The sequence below is a fragment of the Aspergillus eucalypticola genome (assembly GCF_003184535.1).
Source record: "Aspergillus eucalypticola CBS 122712 chromosome Unknown BO83scaffold_31, whole genome shotgun sequence".
In the NCBI taxonomy this organism is placed as follows: domain Eukaryota; kingdom Fungi; phylum Ascomycota; class Eurotiomycetes; order Eurotiales; family Aspergillaceae; genus Aspergillus; species Aspergillus eucalypticola.
Window position 1 is genome coordinate 373,731 of NW_020290305.1, and position 13,425 is coordinate 387,155.

Consider the following 13,425-nt stretch of genomic DNA (forward strand, 5'->3'; position numbering starts at 1 on the left):
ACGTGCCGATAAGCGGTCTCTAAAAATTTCCCTCTCAATCTCGGCGACGGACAACTCAACAGACAGACAGAGACAGCACAGCACACAATGGCGGCGGCCGTATCCCAGTCCGAGCCTTCTGGCTCGCAGAATATCTCAGCCCTGCTTGAGACTCTCACCACGTGTCTCAACAGCACCGGATCATCGCTCCCAAAGACCAAGCGGGATGCGCCCTCAGATGTGTCGATCGAACCGCCGCAAGATGGCATCTCGCTACTTGACACCAAGTCCGATCTCCTCCTCTCCTACATGCAGAACCTCGTATTCTTGGTAATATTCCAGCTGAGGGGTCTGAAGTCATCAGCCGACAAGGACGCCGAAAAGAACGACTCGCTCCCGGACGATATTGTGAAGAAACTCGTTGAACTACGTGTCTATCTGGATCGCGGTGTCCGACCTTTGGAAGGACGGCTGAAATACCAGGTCGACAAGGTTATCAAGGCCGCTGAGGATGCGGAGCGGGCTGAGCGCGGAGCCACAGCCCCGAAGAAGAGCAAGAAGGCTAAGAAGTCCGCTCGCGACGAGGAGTCTGGCTCCGACGAAGGTAGCAGCGACAGCGAGGGAGACAGTGAGGAGGACGAGGAGGATGAGGATGAGGAGGAGGAGGATATAGATGAGATGGCATTCCGGCCTAACGTCTCTGCCTTCTCCAAGAAGGTCGAGCCTGAGGCCAAGCAGGATAAGGCGGCCGCGAGAGCTACAAGCGACGGCATCTACCGACCACCTCGTATTATGCCCACAGCCCTACCGACTACCGAAACCCGGGAGCGCAGGGAGCGCCCGCAACGCCGGTCTAATGTCATCGATGAGTTCGTTAGCGCCGAGATGTCATCCGCACCTATGGCCGAGCCCAGTATCGGAAGTACGATCGTACGCGGTGGACGACAGACGAAGTCTAAGAAGGATCGCGAGCGTGAGGCTGAGCGGACGAGATACGAAGAAACCAACTTCGTGCGTCTGGCGAAGGAGAGCAAGAAGGATCGGGCCAAACGTCTGCGTGCCGAGGGCCCGCGGGGCACCTTTGGTGGGGAGGAATGGCGTGGTCTTACTGAGGGAGCAGACCGGATCACGAAGCTCACTCGGAGAGCCCAGGGAAGCGGCTCAGCGCTGGATCGGAGTCGGAAGCGCAAGAATGAAGATGGACAGCGCGACGATGGGATGGGAGTGGGCCAGATCTTCGAGAAGCGGCGCAAGAAGGTGGACAGCTGGAAGCGGTGATCGACTTGTATACATACTTTCCTCACTTTTACGATGCATCATTTATATTCCTTTCTTCTAAGCGCTCTATACACACTGGATTGTTTGGACATGAGCAACCTGGGCTGATCGCTGAGCATAAAGTAGCCCGTCTGCACTGGATGCTTTGATAGCCAGAGTGATTTGCGATACCAGAAAAGTTAATTTCACTATCACATCTTTTCGCAGTGATGCAATTATTTATCTGTTGTAGGAGCAGAACCTTACCAACAGGCACCAGGCACATCTCGCTGGTTGGCCGATCTTGAAACCAGAAAATCAACCCGTCGCATCCGGCCTTTGCGACGCCCGCATCCATGACATCATCCCAACTCAGCTAAATAACTATTCCCAGCTTTCCCCTCCAATTCCCTTCATGTGCCTTTATCTACTGTAAATATTTTATGACAATTGTCTATCAATTCTATCAATTCCGTCAACCCATTCCTCCGAACCATCTCCGCCAAGAACAGTCACAAAATGGAAGACCCAGGTGCGTCCGTATCTCCCATCCACATGGCGCCGTACCTGTACCACCTCCACCATCACCCCGTGAAACTAATCTAGATAAATGTCACAGCATCTGAAATCACACCTATAATCCACCACCTCACGCAAGCTCCCCCAGATGACCAACAACGAACCATTCAGAAATACTTCACTCCCAGCGCAGCCTTCATCCACCCCTTCTGTCGCGTCTGGCCCTATCCCGGGAGTCGCTGGTTCATTGAGAGGATCTACCAATGGTACAAGATCATGTCGCCGCGGATTGAGCTGGAGGTGCATTCCGTAGGTGGGTATTCATGTTTTCTCATCCTGTAACCTCTCTTATTAAGGAGTAGCTAACAACTTCGATCTCAACATAGCATACGACAAACCTAACCAAAAGCTCTACCTCCAAATGTCCCAGCTTTTCTCCATTTGGGCCATTCCCTTCCACCACGCCCATGTACATCTAACCACGGTCTTGGATCTCACTACGGACAGCGAAGATAACCGCACGCCACGGACAGGGTCCGGCAAACGGTACTACATCAAACAGCAGGAGGACTTTTACCAGACGTCGGAGTTTGTCAAGTTTGTAGCGCCGTGGGGAGGGGGCTTGCTGGTCACTATTTGGCAGTTGCTGGCGACGGTATTTTGTGTGTTTGGGGTGGTGCTGTTCTGGCCTGTGTTGTGGTTGGAGGAGAGGCGGTTGGTTGGTAATGGAAAGAAATGAGATGATATAAGTGTGAGGTGGTAGGTAGGACTGTATGGAGTGGTGGTTTATATACCCGGTTCTATAATCCCTGCAAATGGTCTTTAGAATGAGGTAGGCAAAGATTTGACCGGTGGTAGTCGTTCTTCGCTATTCATAGGTTGTTAGAAATTCAATCTGCTGGACAGAATATCTTGAGTTTGCATTTAGAGCTGCCTCGGTGCCATTGGTTGTACTGTTGTGATTAGAGAGGCATAACATGACGCGCTGGCCTACTACCGGAATCAGGTTATAGATCGAAGACTGCAATTAATTATATTTTCCAACCATTTGGGTGTACTTGTTTCCGGTGGCTACACATGCAATACACTAACTAGCCATTCATTCAGAAAACATGCCAGGCATTGATCCAGAGCCCACCATGGATGCCGCAGAATGCCGTCGCTCAAGTTCAACCAATTCAAGCGCAAGTAAATATAAAAATGAATCAATCGGCCCTTCGGTCACCCAATCTACTTACTCGTCTTAGCGATAGAACCGAAGAAGGGCAAAAAGATGGTCCCAGAGGGGCTCGAACCCTCGACTTTGACGTTATTAGCGTCACGCTCTAACCAACTGAGCTATGGGACCCGGTTGTTGTGTCGTCGGCTGATGTGCGACTACATGAGCCGTTCAAAGTTTTGCATATGAAAGAGTGGAGCAAATGTATGTTCTGGGTAGGATGAAAAAGGAGGCATGTTGGGCTGCTGAGCTGTTCACCCACTTTCTGGTTCTGAATACCCCTGAATGAATGAATATGTGAGGGTTACATTGATCAATGGCTACACTTAAGGCTCGTTGGTCTATTGTTAGCTTCGACTGTGTGATGATGGTGCTAGTCTTCTGCTAAACGGTCTCCGCTGACGGAAATATTATCCGGTCGTTCGTGTTCAAGTGACCGACTGGGCAGAATTGATCAAGATGGGTACCTAGTATATCAACCCAGATAGATCAAGAGCTCTAAGGCCTCAGGACAAGTCAAATAGTAATAGCCAACTTCGATCTCTCTACGGAGCCTGTAGCCACCCACATATGAACCCGCACAATGAACAGGTGAAAGGCACCAAGCATATAGACTCCACGACGAAAGGCGTGATACACTTCTTTTAATGTCACCATCAATATCCATGCTCCTATGCCCCCTACAATGCTTTATCTGTAAAGTACTAAACAGCATCAGCACATGCAGAATGTCCTATACTGCTATGGAAAGGACCGGCTATAGAGTGACCATTTCAACTATATCGCTAAAACCGATTGAGTAGAAAGCCTATGCACAGGCCGCAAACTCTACATTTGGTTTATGTTTACTAAAGCCAAACGGGTAGATATCAACTGGGTCCCATAGCTCAGTTGGTTAGAGCGTGACGCTAATAACGTCAAAGTCGAGGGTTCGAGCCCCTCTGGGACCATCTTTTTGCATCATTCAATGCACTCTGCAGCTTGGCTTGGGTAACTGGTCGCAGTGCAATTCTTTTTATATGGTTGCATAGATTTGGAGCGGGATACGTGGTCTTGTTAACAGGGATGGTGTGTTTCAACACGATCTAATTTTATTCTGTATACGCTTGGCACTGACGGTTGATACTATGAATCGAAGTCCATGGCCAATGTTCAAGATAGTTCAAGCCCTCAGATATCATACAAAGAGCACGAATGTGGACAGTTTCCATGTGGGAATATATACGGATGGAGCACAACGACTCTGCTATGGCCGGGATGGTATAACAATGCACTCAGTCAACCCACTACCCATGTGATCCCCAACAGTACAACCGAATGAAAGATGATATTGGAATCATAAACTTTTCGTTCTATGGCACTGCAGGATGAATGAGAAAGGAATGGATCAATTCCAGAGGGTGAGATCAGACAAGGAGATCGATAAGCAGTGGTTCGGACCGCACCATGCGATACGCAAATTTGACAACGTACTGAAAAGGGTACACATACTAGTGGATCTACCTTAACCAAGGGAAGAAGCTACAAACTCCCGGGCTAACCCCGAAGACTAGTAGGAGACCAGGTGAACTAGCAGCACGTAGTGACTCAGGTTGTCGTCTTGGTATCCCGAACATATGATGGCATGTCGGAAATCTCATGCTCAGCTAGCTAGTCTCCGGTCACGGTGGACAGGGGACGGATACTATGCGGCGGCCAGCCCTGGGATAGTGTCTATAACCTAGCATATGATCAAACAGACGTACGGTGGTAGAGGTATACTATAGACATCATACCTTTTATTTCGGGTCAAGGCTATGGATATCCGCACTCATTTTGGGAGGCGGAGAAGTACAATGCTACGTACAACAGAGCTAGAAACTGCTAGACAACCCATGGAATAATGGTTCTTTTCGGACAAAATCCGAGAACCACCCATACATAGACCTTGTATGTGTCCCATCTCACCCAAAAGTATCATCGTCATCTACCCCACCCAATGGCCATAGACGTCAGCATGTGCAGGTTTAGACCGACAAAATTGCCGTTAAGCTTCTCCGTAGGTTGCATGTCCTACAGAATTATCGTTCACAAAGAGGAGTCAACACTCCATGCCCTGTCGAAGCAAATCACTACCGTCCTTGCACTCGTAAATATCCAGCAACTGCGGACCTTAAGTTGCTTTAACCTCTGGCTCATAGAGCAAGAAATTTCTGCAACATATAACAACTGGTCCCATAGCTCAGTTGGTTAGAGCGTGACGCTAATAACGTCAAAGTCGAGGGTTCGAGCCCCTCTGGGACCATCTCTTTTTGCTTTTTACCAGCCCACATTTGCGGTGTGTTCGGTTTTTTATATTCCGGACTATCTCAATCTCCGCTCCGCGCAGATGCTTGCGTGTTCGATGTCTATCATGTCATATGCTTTTCTTTGCCCTTCGGTCCATGTTTATGCTTGGAGGCAGCCAGGGGACACCCGTTTGAGCAGACATGGAAGAGATTAGGATCATCCGACAAGGACCTGCCAAATCCGGCGTGTTGCCTAAATTAAGCCGAGCAGGTGGACCAGCACATGTGATTTCCCAGAGCAGCCGGACAGGGATGATGGCGGTGCTAAATCGTGGACGTTTTCCAACAGGGCTTAGACAGGTGGGTTACGCCAATCACACGCCAATAAACTGACATCACGCAGGTCAGGGTCTGGCTTTTAGTGTGGCTGGTGCTGCACTGCTGCCCCGCCCGGACTGTCCAATTATAACCAATGGTGGCCGACAATCCCGTTGTCGTCATCCGTGGACCGGCCATCCACAGCCCTGGAAGGCATCCAGGAAATGGCCGTTCCTATCCACTGATCGGCTGGCTGCGACGCCTGCATGGCTATTTTGCTGCCTTCGCTCCAACAAACTCTGTCTCGTCTCCCTCCGCTTTTATATCACGGGAGACCCTGCCCTAAGCCTTACGGTTTCTCACCAATCTTCTGGTGTAAAACCCCAGTGAATCCATCTGCCTAATCCGCCTACACCAAACCCTATACATCCTGGGTTTCAACTCCTAAGATACGAACTAATCCGCTTTTATATACCAAGCCTATTGGATTAAATTGCTCCAATATGGGCTTCGGCGGCGTTCTCTTGCGCGCTTCCAACCTCTCCATCCGTGTTCTCCAGTTCCTCGCCGCAGCTGTCATCCTCGGCATCTTTTCCTACTTCCTTGCCGTCCTTTCTCGGCATGATCAGGATATCCCGCGTTGGATGAAAGCCGTCGAGGGTCTATCCGGCGCTGCGACCCTCTATGGCATCCTCGGTATCCTTTTCACTTGCTGCCTTGGCGGCGTCGCCTTCTTCGCCTTCCTCGCCATTGTCCTCGATGTCTGCTTCATCGGTGCCATGATCGCCATTGCTATCATGACCCGTCATGGCACGCAAAGCTGCTCAGGTCGCGTGACCACCCCTCTTGGGTCTGGTAATAGCAGCGATGACTCACCTTCGGGGACAAGTTATGGCTATGCCTGCGAATTGGAGAAAGCTGCCTTTGCGGTGTCGATTATTGGGATGTAAGTTCCTTCCTCCACCTACCCGATCCCTTCTTTCTTGGCCAATGTCAGGGGATAGTCGATGTAAAATCTGATGTGATGCTAATGATATCGCGCGCAGCGTCTTCTTCTTGATTTCAATCCTCCTTCAAGTCCTCTACGCTCGATACCACAAGCGCGAGAAGCGCTTTGGCCCCTCCCCCGCAAATGGCTACACCTCCGGCACTACCCGGGGCTTCGCCTTCTGGAGGAGAAACAAGAACAACCCCGATACTGCTAGTGCCGATGATATGCTGCCTTCGCATCCATTGCCCAGGGATGTGGAGCTTGGTGCGAACGGCACAACGGCAGCAGAGAAGGAAGGTGGCTTGAATGGTACCAATGTCGGCGCTACCACCACCAGTGGTGGATATGTGCCATGGAGAAGCAATGTGAATAACGGTACTGCAACTGCGGGGCAGACCGGGACTTACGGCTATGGAAATTCAGCATATACGGGAAATTATTAAGGGGTAAGATGCAAGGGGTGCTAGGAGGTACGTGGTATGTACAGACATACCAGGAATGACACAGAGGGGTGTGATGACCTCCCCCAAATGTGGCAGTCGCTGGGAAAGTGATGATAAATGAAATGACTCGACTAAAAGATACCATGGTGTTTTCTGGTTCTCTGGATGGGATGGTTCAATATTGCAAAGTACATACTGTTTTGCTTACATTTGTTTGAAAATACTACACAGCAATTGGTTATAGCTGCGGGTACTGAATCTCTTACCCTTGACAATAATTGTAATAGTCGTTTCATTTGTACCATGTATACTAAGACTTTTTCAAAACATGTGTGATTATTCTACATGTACTTTTGAGTTGAATTCTGCTTATCTCCGCCTGTCAAATGACTCTCACCGACCCAGTCCCTGACTCAGTTGACGGCCTCAAGGCACAGGCAGAACAATATCCTGACTAAGAGTGGTTGAGACCGAGACTAACCCGTCTAAGAGCGCGCGACTGCAGGAACCAGCGCCGAAGCGGGACTAGCGCCGATCGCGTTTGGCCATCGGGGCTCTCACTCTTCCTCTTGCATCATCTCGACGCCTTCATCTGTCCATACGAACATCCCTTCCTACCCTGCACTCAGGAGGATGATGCATCGTGATCACTGTGACTAGCTTTCGCTTTGTTCCCTGACAGTGCAAGCCTGAAACCTTCTACTGGATGTCTTTGTGGACCTTGCTGCCCAGGCAGAGGTTCCATCACGCTCTCCTTCCAGTCCAATATGCCGGCTACTACCATGGCCCCCCGAATTCTGGCTCCCAGCTCGGCCAGGTTCGCCACCCAGTTTTCATGCGAATGATCTCTAAGCTCGCAGTGGCAACCCAACTCAATTTTGCTGCGCCAATCCACATCCCCTGTCCTTCTTTAGCTACTGTCTGTCGCAGACATATATCCAGTCGTGCTATCACACATCCCTGTCGATCGTCTAGGCCCGTGACGGCATCTGCTCAAACCTTCGTTTCCCCAAGGTTACTTCCAGCAGTTTCACGCGCTGCCTCCAACGACACTCTGGCCACAATGGCAACTGATGAAGTCATGCAAAATGGGGTAGATGGTAGCCCCGATAATGAGGTACAAGATGCCGATCTTAAGGGTGCTCTGGGTGCCAGTGAACTAGGAAAAGGTTCACCCATGGATCCAGAGTCAGACGAAGACGTACCAGTTGAGGCAGAGGAGCTTCAGGACGCTCTCACGCGGGCCCCTCCGGTCAATAGCAGCTACTTACCACTCCCTTGGAAGGGAAGACTAGGCTATGTAAGTATGCAACATCATTCCCTCAAACCAATTCTTATGCTGTACAGGCATGTCTGAATACGTATCTACGATACTCGACACCGCCCGTTTTCTGCTCCCGGACCTGCCGCGTTGCCTCAATCTTGGAAAACAGACATCCCCTCTCGGATCCTACGCAGCCCGCTCATCCGACCAAGAACCGTCCTGATCGGGATCAGCCCGCTGATGTCGCGCGCGGTCAGGCATATGTTGAGACTTTAGGCCTCACAAATGCTCGCGATCTTGTCAAAATGCTGCGCTGGAATGATCGCTACGGAATCAAGTTCATGCGATTGAGCAGCGAGATGTTTCCATTTGCGAGCCACAAGGAGTACGGCTACAAGCTGTCCCCTTTTGCCTCCGAAGTATTGGCAGAAGCTGGTCGCGTTGTTGCCGAGCTCGGCCATCGTGTGAGCGTGCACCCCGGCCAATTCACGCAACTTGGTTCTCCCAAGGATGAAGTGGTGGAAAGCTCTATCCGAGATTTAGAGTATCACTCGGAGATGCTCCAGTTGCTTAAACTGCCACCTCAACAAGATAGGGATGCTGTCATGATACTTCATATGGGCGGCGTCTTCGGCGACAAAGAAGCCACCCTTGACCGGTTCAGAGAGAATTATAAAGGCCTATCGCAGGATATCAAAAATCGGCTTGTCTTGGAGAACGACGATGTCAGCTGGTCGGTTCACGACCTACTTCCCATCTGTGAAGAACTGAACATACCCCTTGTACTCGACTTCCACCATCACAACATCATCTTTGATTCGAGCCAGCTTCGCGAAGGCACGCTAGACATCATGTCCTTATTTGATCGAATCAAGGCGACATGGACCCGGAAGGGCATCACGCAGAAGATGCACTATTCCGAGCCAGAGCCGTCTGCAATCACGAACCGCCAGCGTCGAAAGCATAGCCCTCGGGTTTCCACTCTGCCGCCCTGCGATCCTACCATGGATCTGATGATTGAGGCTAAGGATAAGGAGCAGGCTGTTTTCGAACTGATGCGGACATTCAAGCTGCCGGGTCACGAACTTGTCAATGATATTATACCTCACGTTCGTAATGACGAAAACAGGCCACATAAGCCGCCGAGAAAAACCAAGAAGAACGGAGGCTTTGTCGATCTGGAGGGACTTGTTCCACCCCCTCGGACTGTCCCGGAAGAAGAAGTGGGCATGGGTGGTCCAGAAGGGCGGGTCTACTGGCCGCCTGGCATGGAGGAATGGCTTCGACCAAAAAAGATTGTTCGCACCAAAGCTATACAAAGTCCTCGCCGCACTCCTTCCACGAAGAAAGTAGCAGTCGAGAATGGCGATTCTGTGCCACAGGAAGATGAGCCGAATGGAAGCGTTCCAGCTACTCCGGTTCCGAAGAAGAGGACAACCAATACGAAGAAGCAGGTCTCCAGGAAACGGAAAGCTTCTCCGGAGCCCACCCCGTCAGCTTCAGATGGAGAAGCATCTGAAATTCCGGAGAGACCGGCTCTCAAGCGATCCCAGAGCAGTGGTGTTCGTCGAAGCCGACGAGCAAAGAAGGTGGACTACACCGAAGATGTAGATTCTGTCTGATCATAGAAGGTACCAGCTCTTGGCTATAACTACACATTGCTGCGGGCACCTTGGTCAATGCTCGTTGGCGACTTGCCTTCTTATTCCAGCTCTACCTTCTGAGCCAACGCATGCAATAGCAGAGAACTCCGACTGCATCGGGTAGACCCTGTTTTGGGCCTTTCATGCAACGATTTCCTGCATGGGTGATCGGCTTTGACAGCCGCCAACATGTTATCCTATATAATGTCTCTGTCCATAGACTACTTGTACACGTTTGGGTATGTAGATAGATGGGGTTGTAAACACAGCATGTTGGCTGAAAATGCCTACTACATGCATGCGTAACATAACGCGAGCTGAATATATATAATAGCTGAGTTGAAGGGAAATATGATATAATGTTCCTCGCAGATGCATCATGAAGGTCATCGTCTGTTTGGGTACTAGTGCCCCTGGTTAGCCAGGGTCATAGTCCGTAATGATGTCTTCCATACCCATCCACAAAACAACAAAATTCCAACACCCTTTCTTTCCTAGCACGATGTATGTATGGCGTATAATAAATAAATAGATAGGGTAAAACAATCCATACACTGAGTGCCGAGAAAAAAGAGAAAAAGCAAAAAGACATGGTCCCAGAGGGGCTCGAACCCTCGACTTTGACGTTATTAGCGTCACGCTCTAACCAACTGAGCTATGGGACCCGGTTGATGTAAGTTGCCGGGTTTTAGTGCTACATAGAGACTAATGAGCACTGACAGCAGAATTAATACGGTGCTTGTCGATCATCGATCACTCTTTATTTAAGTATTCGATTTCGTGGTTTGTCAGATAACTTGACGATGTTTTTCTTTGCTTGAGCGATAATGCATTCTACTTCATGGCTCAAATTGCTTAGTGACACTTTGAGGTCTAGGGTGGAATGAACACATTCCCACCAGTACCTTTGATGCATTGCACCGTCAATTGCTATACTAGTCAATGGGTGCAGCTCTAATCACACCATACTGGTAGAAGCGGTACCATTCTTACTTAGTACCCATCAAGACTACTACTAGTAGTAACCAGCGAGCTGCCACGGCTTAAAACTAATAATCACCTCAGAACCGACATACTCGACTTGGTTTGAAAGAGAACTAACCATCCGAGCATACATCGCGAGGCCTGTTTTCGATAGGAAAGAAGTATGATACGGGCCCATGCAATTATACGTCGAGATCGGCTGATCTGATCACCCATGTTTAAGACGAAAAAGAAGTATTAAATGTACATAGACTGGTATTTAAGATCACAGTTCCGATTCTGGCTTATGAATGTGGATGCTGGAAAAGATGGGTTCGGGCCTCAATAATTTCTTGATAATGATGCATGCTACAGGGAATGAAGACAGAATACTGTAGTGGTATGCAGTAAAATGACTGTTCTGGTGCAGAAGTAGATTGAGTCCACATCTTATGAGATATGTATGTATTTCACCGAATTACCGATGTGACCTGTATGTAGGTTATATGTTGCTTTGCGCGTAGTAAATTCTAGTTATAGAATTCTATGTCTTTTCTGGACCATGATAGCGCTCCAGACAGTGAGATATCTCAGCGTAAAGAATAATAGTAGCAGGTTCGACCAGACCAATGAATATGAATATATATATATACTACACGTGCAATGGAAACGTGGAAGATAGGATGATAATGAACCCGGATAGATCGGTTTGAATCATCATGGGCTCTTCTCACTCGCAACATCGCCCTTGCGTTTCCATTCCAGTGAGTCCAGAATATTCTACCATCAGTAGCAGGAGATATTGAAAGACCAAATCTTGACCAATGCCCAGCCAAGTTCCCTAAGCTTTCATTTAGTACCGACAGGAGATGTATGCGGCGAAAATCCCAATAACATGCCATATCACTGCCCTGAATTCATGGGGGACTAATGGGAAAGGACCCGGAGAGAGATAGGGAGATCCTTAATCTAGAAAGAAGCACCTGAAACTCAAAAGGGCTCATTCTAGCACCCCTACTACAGTTCTTCTTGTAGCCTATTGCCTAGATTGCTCGAAGCTGATGGATATCATAGTATAAGACTCACGAAAAGCGAACGCGAATCGGCTAGAAATTAGTTACAATCTCACCATTTGATGCTAGCAAAAGGCAAGTAGTATCTCCAGGAATTAGGTCAATGATAAGGCAGACCTGGCTTTGTTTCAATCCAATCATCTGGACATTTAGTATAGTAATCTGGGTAGTAAGCAGCGGCGCATACATAGGCTCTTAGGCATATTAGGCTTTTCTATGGTGCGACTGATTTCAGCCTCAAGCACATGGCGTACTCGCTCCGTCTGCAGGCAGGTCTGACACATGTGCTTGATACCTTGTACAGCCGAGGTTCTTCAACAATGCCAGGCCCTGCCAAGGCAGGACAGGGTACAAAGCACGAGCTCAACCATGGGGGCCACGTGGAAAAGCTAGGAAGAAGGTGAATCGAGGAACGAGTGCGAAGAACGTGTGGGGGCCGCGGGGGGATCTGTCAGCCCTAACTTCCTAGTTCGGCATCTTGCGCTTAGCCACGCCGCCAGCAGTCTATCGCGCCACCTTTTCGCCCCAAATTGAAACAATTTGGCCCCAATCGGGTAAGCAATGCCCCAAGGGACTAGTGACCTCGTCAGTTGCTAGGGAGATTCAGAGCTTGTTAGCGAGTGGCGACGGTGACTAAAGGCCAGTCCGGCTTCGTTTTCCGACCTGTCTCTGTAGGTTCAATCCAGGCCAAGCGGCTATCTTAGTGGTGTGATCGTCTAGCCGCGCAGAGAAGAAGATTTATTATATGCAGGTCGGAGGGGCTCGCAAGGCCGGACGGCTCCAGTACTGCCATATATGGTAAAAGCTCCATTAGAAGAAAGGCGCAGCTTTCCGGTAGCCTATGACGGAAGCAGATACAGATGATAATGGAGCCTTTTGCCTGACCAATTACTATTAAGAAAGAAACAGCATGAGCTCGACCATATAGGTAGATGGTGGCGGTGGAGAGAACCGTGCGCGCAAGGTCAGGACATCCAGCGTGCAAAAGTTCATGAGCCGGCTTCCTGATTGTAGAGCTACCACGAGGAGCCAAAGCACACGAAAGCAATTTCTAATGCCGGGAGGTCTTGTCGTGTAGCAGTGTGGATACTTTTGAGTATTCCCCAGTCCAAAGATTCGGCTTGCCCGGTCGCATATGCCCGCTTACCCTCGTCCAAAGGGATACAGTGGTTGGTGGGGGCCAAGTGTTGTGCATCTTCCAAGAGAGCAATGGGATCATGGAGTTATGTCCTAGAATGAGGCTCCTTCCATCAACGGCAGTGAGTTGCGCCTAATGTTAGCTCCTGAAAACCCGCTGTTATACTAGAGCGCAATTCATGTAATCGTGTGTTCTTGTCGATCGTCGGGAAGTAACCAGTCTCTGGGCTACATGCCTCTAGTTCTGGTGTAATGGACTTCTAGAAGATATGCTAGAATGAGTTAGCCATATTTATCGGTCAATAAAATCTTTCTTTATCTGCCAACCCTGTAATGGTTGAAGCACCAACAC

General features: G+C 49.4%; 4 protein-coding genes and 4 non-coding genes across 8 annotated transcripts; 6 read left to right on the forward strand and 2 right to left on the reverse strand.

Moving 5' to 3' along the window:
• Positions 1 to 67: 67 nt before the first annotated feature.
• lcp5 (small subunit rRNA maturation protein LCP5) lies at positions 68 to 1,446 on the forward strand. Its single transcript, XM_025532135.1, has one exon. The coding sequence runs from the start codon at positions 88 to 90 to the stop codon at positions 1,255 to 1,257; it is 1,170 nt and encodes a 389-aa protein (XP_025383919.1). The 5' UTR covers positions 68 to 87; the 3' UTR covers positions 1,258 to 1,446.
• A 309-nt stretch (positions 1,447 to 1,755) lies between these two features.
• Positions 1,756 to 2,494, forward strand: BO83DRAFT_420511 (uncharacterized protein; the record flags this gene model as incomplete). Its single annotated transcript, XM_025534939.1, has 3 exons — positions 1,756 to 1,768; positions 1,856 to 2,068; positions 2,112 to 2,494. The coding sequence occupies 3 exons, from the start codon at positions 1,756 to 1,758 to the stop codon at positions 2,492 to 2,494; spliced, it is 609 nt and encodes a 202-aa protein (XP_025383920.1).
• A 535-nt stretch (positions 2,495 to 3,029) lies between these two features.
• Positions 3,030 to 3,103, reverse strand: BO83DRAFT_t238. The gene has a single exon. It is a non-coding gene; the product is annotated as a tRNA-Ile (tRNA).
• A 747-nt stretch (positions 3,104 to 3,850) lies between these two features.
• On the forward strand, positions 3,851 to 3,924 carry BO83DRAFT_t235. Its single transcript has one exon. It is a non-coding gene; the product is annotated as a tRNA-Ile (tRNA).
• Positions 3,925 to 5,184: 1,260 nt separating this feature from the next.
• BO83DRAFT_t236 lies at positions 5,185 to 5,258 on the forward strand. Its single transcript has one exon. It is a non-coding gene; the product is annotated as a tRNA-Ile (tRNA).
• A 448-nt stretch (positions 5,259 to 5,706) lies between these two features.
• On the forward strand, positions 5,707 to 7,372 carry BO83DRAFT_382032 (uncharacterized protein). Its single transcript, XM_025532136.1, has 2 exons — positions 5,707 to 6,505; positions 6,606 to 7,372. The coding sequence occupies exons 1-2, from the start codon at positions 6,063 to 6,065 to the stop codon at positions 6,991 to 6,993; spliced, it is 831 nt and encodes a 276-aa protein (XP_025383921.1). The 5' UTR covers positions 5,707 to 6,062; the 3' UTR covers positions 6,994 to 7,372.
• Positions 7,373 to 8,056: 684 nt separating this feature from the next.
• Positions 8,057 to 9,879, forward strand: BO83DRAFT_322554 (UV-endonuclease UVE-1; the record flags this gene model as incomplete). The annotated part of the gene is made up of 2 exons (XM_025527899.1): positions 8,057 to 8,293; positions 8,341 to 9,879. The coding sequence occupies 2 exons, from the start codon at positions 8,057 to 8,059 to the stop codon at positions 9,877 to 9,879; spliced, it is 1,776 nt and encodes a 591-aa protein (XP_025383922.1).
• Positions 9,880 to 10,491: 612 nt separating this feature from the next.
• BO83DRAFT_t237 lies at positions 10,492 to 10,565 on the reverse strand. Its single transcript has one exon. It is a non-coding gene; the product is annotated as a tRNA-Ile (tRNA).
• Positions 10,566 to 13,425: the final 2,860 nt, after the last annotated feature.

Bases quoted from the DNA above. Each gene is read 5' to 3' on its own strand.
- lcp5 (XM_025532135.1), top strand. From the start codon at position 88: ATGGCGGCGGCCGTATCCCAGTCCGAGCCTTCTGGCTCGCAGAATATC.
- BO83DRAFT_382032 (XM_025532136.1), top strand. From the start codon at position 6,063: ATGGGCTTCGGCGGCGTTCTCTTGCGCGCTTCCAACCTCTCCATCCGT. The intron at 6,506-6,605 runs GTAAGTTCCTTC...TATCGCGCGCAG, and splicing joins GCGGTGTCGATTATTGGGAT to CGTCTTCTTCTTGATTTCAA.